Raw genomic sequence first — 8,829 nt, forward strand, 5'->3', positions numbered from 1 at the left:
TCTATCTGTTCCACAATAATTGTCAATCTCATTGTGTACACGAGTTTTAAGAAAGGTAAAGAAAAAGTTCGGTTGGAAAAGCGAGTGGAACGTGAGACTCTATGTTTTTATATTGGTTTTATAATAAAATGTGAGTTAGGGTAAATATGAAGTGTGTCGATTATTGTGGAATGGATCGAAATGGACACGAGTGATAATTATTGTGGAACGGTGGAAGGATTTCATTAACTAATAGGGTTTATAATGAAAACAAAAATATGTTAATAAAACATCTGTATTTCATTAACTAATAGGGTTTGTAATGAAAAGAAAAATATGTTAATAAACATCTACAGTAGTAATATTGATTAAGACAGGTAGGTAACTCTCTGGGTTGGGATGGGCCCAACATGTTAAGCCCATAATATCATAAGTGCAAAACAAAATATGGGCATGGGCCAATAAAGAATTTTCGAATTGGATATTTAAATTAGGGAAAATCCGAAGAAATTGGTCAAATTGGTAATAAAAAATCGTAATTTTAAAATGATTAATTATATTATAATTTAAATATTTTTTTTATGGTCTTCTGGTAAAAATTTCGACAGGCTATGAGTGTTTGAATTTATTGATGTGATGCATAATTATCCTTAAATTTGGGATTAAAATATAATTAAGAAATACATCAAAATTATATAATTTTCTTTAATTTGGGATTATAAGATAATCAATAGAAAAGTCAAAATTAATAAATATAATTTTCCGTTTTTAAAAGTGGCATGATTGATCAAAATTTGAGCAAATTTTGCGGTATTGTTTAGCAATTTTCCGTTTACAGATATCCTTGGGGAATAGTTTATTATTAATTTATTATTATTTAAATAGTAGATAGATATAGGTTTAGAGATTAGTTTGGTTTTATTTGCCAATAAAAGCCAAACTACCGTACCAATGTTAGTCAGTTTTTGAAGTTTTTTTATTTTGTTAATTGAATTTCTTGATAGTTCCTCTTTAATCTTTTCTCTATTTCGATTTCTCATAGCAAAGTGTTCAAATTCGAAATAGCTTATCGTTCAAGCTATTGCATTTGAACGTGGCGTCATATTCGTTCAACTATGGTAACACGAAAAGCCCTAAATACCCAAAACAGAAGCAATGAAGATGAGCAACGAGGGAATATTTTTCATACGCATTGCCAGGTGAAGGATAAAGTTTGCACTGTTATTATAGATGGAGGCAGCAGTAAAAATTTAGCTAGCAACACGATGGTCAAAAAACTAGGGTTGCAGCTCATCGAGCATCCCAAGCCATATAAGCTGCAGTGCTTGAATTTAAAATCAACATTTAAATAAATAAATAAAAAAGAAATGGTGTTTTGTGCAATCAATTTTGAATAGTGCAACCATCACCCATCGCCAACCAAACAATTTTGAAGACTCGACTAATCAATTTTGAAAACTGCCGATTCATCAATCAATGTTAATTAGAGTATTATGTTTTATTTAAAGTATTCAATTCTTCTAAGTTTTATCAAACAATGTTGATAAATATTTATTAATAATGATTCACACTCCATAGACTCCATATTTAAAAAAGTGTGTTAATTAATAAAATTGGAAATAGTTTTATAAAGTTATTACCATAATAGAGTATAGTTTTAATATAAGGATTAACTATGTTTAATTTTATCATTGCATTGGCGGTTCGGAACCGTGAACCACGGTTAACCGGCGGTTCGGTCGCGGTTTTGGTTCAAAAAATTTGGAACTTGAACAGAACCGCGGTTCTAAAATTCACGGTTTCGATTCAGAAAATTTCTCGCGGTTTCGCTTTGGAACCGTAACCACCTGTTACGGTTTCAGTTTTAACTGTCGGTTCGATAAACCTTTGGCAGCTCTAGAAGGAAGTCGGGATGTGACAATTTTTCGTTGAATATTTTATTAATTATAATGTAGAATCTATTAATTATTAATACGAGTGTATTAATATATCCACCTCTCTCTCAATCTGCCACTTTATGCTCCTCTTAGTCTATCTCAATTCCAAATAATTTCTTTGATAGGTATTAATCCAAATTAATATCCCATAAGTTTAAACTCGTCAAGATCACCTAAAAAGGTTACGAAAAATATAAATGTGGAGTACATGACTAAATAGTACATATAAACAGTGGCGAAGCCACGTTGAGGCTAGGCCCCATGTTCCCCCCATCAATTTGTCGATTGACTATATATAACATATGCAAACTACACTGCAAGTATAGTGTCTCTGGCGCAGTTGATTTGAGACGTAGTCTTGTAAGTTGTAACCCAGATGTTGCAAGTTTGAATTTCTGCGGCAACATATTTCTCTTTTTCTCTATATGCTAGTTTTTTTCTCTTTTCTTTATTCTAATGCAATATAATACTATGTAGTATATTATAATACTTCTACTCTCTATTTTTCAGAACATGCTTTCTATTTGTTCCTTTTTTACACTATTAATTATGTTAATCTTAAATCTTTATCACTTTATATTTGAAAATTCATTTTTATTTATACTATTTTTATATAAAACTTGAAAATAGTAAATAGGAGTATTAATTATTTCGAACTTTCGACATCAGCAACGTTAAATGAACTATGTAACTATTAATAGTGATTTAGAACCCCCACCAAAAAAATTCTGGCTTTGCTGCATATTCATTCCATTCGGTTAAATAGATGTAGATTTGTAGAGTAACATCATTTCTTCTAAAAATTGATAACTAACATGTGAAGTAGCACCAGGAAAAGACAAATTCTCATAATTAAAGGTAAGATACAAAAATTAAAAAGAAAAAGTAGAAAAGAAAAAAAAAAGAGCTAGACCACATTAGCCTTGACATGGTCAAATATGTCCCAAAATGGAGGAATTATTAACTGGAACCAACTCCATATTATTGAATAAAATAAAATAATGGATGTGTGTCTTTTCTTATACTCCATTTAATTATTTGGTTTGAAAAAAAAACTATAGTCTATTCGACCAATGACCAAAAGAGCCAACAAAAGCATCTAAACCCTTAATCAGAAGATACTGTCTCCCAATCTCTCACTTCCACCTGTTCTAATTTTCTTGTATTTATGTGATTTTTGTTAGGTGAATCTTAATTCCAATTTTAGTCCGATCTTAATCCACCTCTAATCTAATTCCACCTAATTAACTATTTGTCCTGTGATTCGTATCATTTACTATCCCGTACTTTCAAAATAGAACTTTTTTTTCTTCACTTATTTAAAACTAGAAACTTTCTATTTTAGAAAATATTTTTATTTCTGATGAGGTGATACACTTTTTTCGCTAACAACATTTAATTTATATTTTCTTTCTATCTTTTTTTTACTTTACCAATTATATATTAAAATTCATACTATTTCAAAAGTTTTTACTGTTAACAGACAGAAGTAGGACTGTTTTATATTGTTGTCATAAATTATAATGACAAACACTCAAATGCACAAATTTATTCATTATATTGTGATACTTTTAATAGTCCTGATATGTGTTTTTCAATTAGTGATTATCATTCTTTCCAACCATAGTAAGCTCTCGGTCGACCCTATCATCGGAATACGAAGGTCAGACAACTTCGGTATTTGGAGTTGCCTTCACTTCCGTTCTTTGTCCATCTCTCGTTGCCAGATGTAGTTGTCAATACAACCTTGTCTTCTGATGGTAGAATCAATCTTCTTTATTGTGCTCGATGTATTACAAGTTTATTCAATGTGAACTTTCAACGCCGGATTTAGGTGGAGTTAAGGGTTGAGCAAGTCTACTGCAACTCAATCCATTAAAATCAACCTCCAGAGCTTCTATCAATCCAATGTGGTAGTTCCACTCCGCGCCAACCCGATTTATTTTTGTTCTTCGTCCATCATCCATATCCACTATAGCGCAAGGTGTCACACTATCATTGTCTGACCAGACTGATCCTCCACATTCTATTTTCTTGGTCCGTCAATGCAAGCATCAGCTAAGAATTTCAGTTGTCAAACAAAAACCAAACATTATTTCCAAATTTGATCACATCCAACAAATTAATTGCCCGCACCCATGTATTTGCTCACACATAGCCCACAAATAATAAGGGAAATTGATCACCTTCATTAAAGGGAAATTAAAAATAGGCGATCAATAATTTTCACAAGCCAACTTTGCTAGCTTAAAGTTGAACACTATAGAGGAAAATGATGTAATAATACAAACAAAGTGTCACGTTGCTTAATAATTCATTTCATACAACCCACAGTCCACAAAGATACAGTATCAACTCCACAGACAGTCAGATTCAGCGGAAATGAACTTACTTTAATGAATATATTATTCATATAAATATTAGATATAGATATGTGTTGTTCATTTATAAATGCTCCCACCGCCATTCACGCTACTTTTAAGTTCTATGGTGCATTATTTAGTTGGCTCCATAATCTAAGCAATCATACGTAACAATTAAATATTTTGTCGAATTTGGACCTCCTCAACTGTATAGGTATAGTTGTAATTTGATATTTTAATATATTGTGCTAATATTGATATTTAAAATATTAATATTACATATTTTAATGTGATCTTGTTAATATTTTTAATATATTGTGTTGATGAGTTAGGAGAACTAGCAACTTAAGAAAGTTAGCGAATATAATGCGATTCCTACCAAAAAAAAATATACTAACTCTTTAAGGTTATTATTCCAATCGATCTAGAGATTGATAATAACAAGCAATGTTAGAATTATTTGCATTAATGTTAAAAGTTTGGGCTATTTTATCTCTTACCATAATAATATCACAAAAATAAAAGATCCAGGTTGGAAAATTTATATCAGAATGTCTGCAAATAATTTTTTTATGATTAGATCAGCACTATACATTATATAATTAATACCACCATTTAATGCGCACACAAAGCATACACCTAAAAAATATTGAAATAAAACACATATAGCAGTAAAATATTTTATTCAATCTTACATATCCAAGAATCATGCACAGACAAAAGACAAAAACTTCTGTAGAGTGTAGACGATTCACAAAATCAATTTACAAATCAACTTATATAAATAATAAAATACCAAGTAGTACAAATTTAATTTCTCTGCATTCTATTCCCTTCATTCCCCTAAAATGCCAACCATCTTTGCCCAATTTTTTTAACATGGCCCACAATATGAATTTCTTGCAAGGGTGATTGGCATTTAAATACAAACATTAAATCAACAAATATATTTAATTAAAAATAAATATACTACTACTACTATACTAACTTTGGCGATCTGAGATCTTGATTTTCTTCAATTGTGGCGATGAAGAAACTGAGGAAGAATTCGAAGCAACTGCCCAAGAATCGTTTGAGGAAGAATCTGAGATGAATGAGAGATCAAACATCCCTTTTGGGCTACAAGGCAAAGATCCAAACTTTCTTTTGTTGATTCTGACGTTTGTAGCCACTTCTTGAATTAGCATAAAGCAATCTTCAACTTTGTCCTAATTTCATAGCACATTGCAAGAATTTTAGTATTTACATTTCTAAAAATTGAATCCCATTTTTTCATGGAAATTGTTGTACCTTGTTGATTCCAAGAATGCCCAATAATCGATTGTGGTGTTCCGGATCAATTGAGGGTTCAATGTTGGTGATCACATGGATCATTGTAGCTGTTGCCATTGTAGAAGGTAGATATGCCATGAATCTATTGTCTGGATTTAATAGAAATAAATTATTAAGATAATAAAATTGAAATAAATAAATAAATATAAACTGTCAAAAGAGTCAATTGTGGTCTAGCAACTTTAGACATTAGCCTAGGAAACAATAAATTATGGAGTATTATTGTTTTTATTTTTGAATCAAATAACATATTTTCTTTATAAATAAAGAACTTCGTTTAACTCACATGTGAATTATAGTAATATTAGACACTATTTGACCAAAAAAACTCACCATCATAATTTCTTCAAAAAAAAAACCCACAGTAATTCTTTATTTTAGGTGTCCACAGAATTTAGATTCATTTTCTAACTATTTTTCATTTTCTCCTCATCACCTTTTCTTTTTTATTTTCTATCTATTAAAATTCATGCATTCTAAAATAAGACTACTATTCATTGACTAATAATTGACCAAAATTAGACCAAAAATTATTTTTTGTAACAATTTACCGAAAAAGATGAGAATTTTAATGCTTCATTACCTGCAATAACAGAGAGAATCAAACGCTCGCATCTCGCAAGAAACTCCCCACAAAGATGTTCATTCAACAATAGCCTTCTTGCAATGTAATCAAGAAACGAAAATGGGGTGATGAGATTCATCTTCCACTCCAGCGTCGACAGAATCAAAATCTCCATTTTCTGAATGTTTCTGGGCTCAAACACATAAATGGGCTCCTCCACCTGCACAAATCAGCCACACCCATCTCATCAAAATCAAGAAAATCTCAAAAAGATTGGATTTTAATCATCAAGATTGGATTTTTATCGCCAAGATTGGATTTTTATCGACATACTTGAAAGTCTAGAAGAAGAGGGACATCGGTTTCTTCCACTTTAGCGGCGAGGGAGAGAGAAGCGACGGCGGCGAGCTGAAACATCCACGGCTTGTCGCTGTCAAATCGGTGGAGGAATTTATCGAGATAGGTGACTGCAAGAACCGCAGTGAGAGGGGAGAAGGAATAGTAGGCGATGGCTCTGAGCATCCATCGAATTACTTCTTCGATTTGGGGTTTAGTTTGGGATCTGCGGTGCGGTTCGTTTTGCTGCTCTTTGTGCAGTAGTGAGCGAAGTTCGTCGTCTTGTTCGAAGGGAGTGGTGAAGGAATTGAAGTTTAGGGAATGTTGGTGTTGGAGGGGAGTGTTTTGGGTGGTGTCGAAATGGTCTTCGTTGCAGAGGAGAGTGTCCAGGAACTGTGTGTGGGGAAGCATGTTTGTTGGGGGAGGTGGGGAGGAGTCATTCTAGTTTTGTAGGGGAATAGAGATGAGAGAGAGATGGGGAGGGAGATTTGGTGTGAGACATGTGTGAGAGTGGTGGATAGTAGAGGAAACGGCTAAAGAATGGATATTTATGGGTGGGTTTTGCTCTCATGGACCTTTTTTTTTCGTGTTTAGGCCATCCGCAACGCTGTCTCTTAACCGTCTCATCTCTTAACTATTCATGGGCCCCACTGTACTTTTCAGCTCATCTCTTAACTAAGAGACAACACCTGCATCCCTCCATCTCTTAACCATCTCTTATCCATCTCTTAACTATTCATTCAATTTCATTTTTTATTTTTATTTCCAACAAATTCAATTAATAAAAACACACTTCATTAAATAAAATAAAATCACAATTTAAAGGCCTAAAAAATTATAAAATACATAATTAAAAATACGTAATTAAAAAATAATATAATTAAATAAAATAAAAATTACAATTTAAAGGCCTAAAAAATTAAAAAATACATAATTAAAAATACATAATTAAAAATTAAAATTTACAATTTTTTTTTTCGAATTTTCGATTTTTTTTTAAAAATAAATAAATTTATGACGTCATAATTCCGACGCCCACTCGCGGGCCGGCGAGTGGGCGTCACGCCATCGCTTAGCGCGCGCCACCACGTGGCCCCGCGCGTCGTCTCGCCAGCTCGAGGTCGGCCTCTTCCGGACGCGTCGCGCGACGAGATGTCTCGTCTCGTCGAGACGAGACGAGCGTCGCAACGCTGTCTCGATGCTGTCTCGTCTCGTCGAGACGAGACCGAGACAGCATCGAGCCGCGTTGCGAATGCCCTTATGAGTCTGTTCCTAAGTGAGAGTGTGTGTATGTGTGTGAGAGAGAAAATAAGGGTACAATTAAAATTAAGACAAATGTATTTCTAATTCTAATAATGAATCATCTTAGTTTGAAAAAAAAAAAGTTATCTTCTTTGAGATGGGGAGATGACTTTTTCTCTCAGAAACAAAATTATACCAAATCGAATCTGAATACAATTGAACCCAGACTGTGTGTGAAAGAGAGAGAGTGATCGGTTCCAAATCGAATTGGAAAACCATTTTTTTCTAAAATATAAAATCGAACTTGAATTTTGAATAAATTGAACCCAAACTATATACTCCCTTTGTCACATTAAAAGTGAAATATTTTTTTTAGATTGTCCTATTAAAAATGAAACGTTCCTTAAAATGAAAATAATTATATCTCTACTTTTTCTTCTCTTTTACTTTACTTTCTTTGCATTAACTCACAAAAACAACATTATATTAATCATGTACCGATTCCAAAATGTTTTATATGTAATGAGACAGAGTGTATGAGAAAGAGCATTCGGTTTCAACTAAACTACTACTATAAAAATTAAAATTTTGTGAAAAATAAAACCAAATTAAACTGAAATTAAAAAAAATCAAACCAAGCAGAAAAATGAAATTACATGATAATATTCAAAAAAATTGGAGATTTTGAAAATCTAAAACTCGAATATGTGTTTTGACAGACCGATATAGAGGTAACAAGGGGCTTAAGCCCCAATTTAATAACAAAAAGTTCTTTTATAATATCATCTATGTGCGGATGCGCATTGTTATACAAAACAAAACATATGATAGATATTATCATAAAATTTTAATTCAAAATTTAAAATACATATCTCCTATCAACATAATTTATTATGCGTACATGTTAAACCACTCAAGTGTTGGAGAAGTTACAACAGATGACCCTATAGGTGGTAGTACTTTGCAATTTGTGTATATAGACAAATGGTGAAAAATGGAGTTATATTTGTTTTACTTAATATTTTGTGTTGAATTGGTATGATATTTGTACTATTGAGTAGATCTTAATAAGTAC

The 8,829-nt window shown here is 32.1% G+C and overlaps 1 protein-coding gene across 1 annotated transcript; it reads right to left on the reverse strand.

Moving 5' to 3' along the window:
- Positions 1-4,928: 4,928 nt before the first annotated feature.
- Positions 4,929-7,017, reverse strand: LOC125218233 (cyclin-D3-1-like). The gene is made up of 4 exons (XM_048119870.1): positions 6,510-7,017; positions 6,195-6,396; positions 5,570-5,700; positions 4,929-5,487 (listed from the first exon to the last, which is right to left on the reverse strand). The coding sequence occupies exons 1-4, from the start codon at positions 6,921-6,923 to the stop codon at positions 5,263-5,265; spliced, it is 972 nt and encodes a 323-aa protein (XP_047975827.1). The 5' UTR covers positions 6,924-7,017; the 3' UTR covers positions 4,929-5,262.
- Positions 7,018-8,829: the final 1,812 nt, after the last annotated feature.

This window comes from Salvia hispanica, chromosome 1, assembly GCF_023119035.1.
Source record: "Salvia hispanica cultivar TCC Black 2014 chromosome 1, UniMelb_Shisp_WGS_1.0, whole genome shotgun sequence".
Taxonomy (NCBI): domain Eukaryota; kingdom Viridiplantae; phylum Streptophyta; class Magnoliopsida; order Lamiales; family Lamiaceae; genus Salvia; species Salvia hispanica.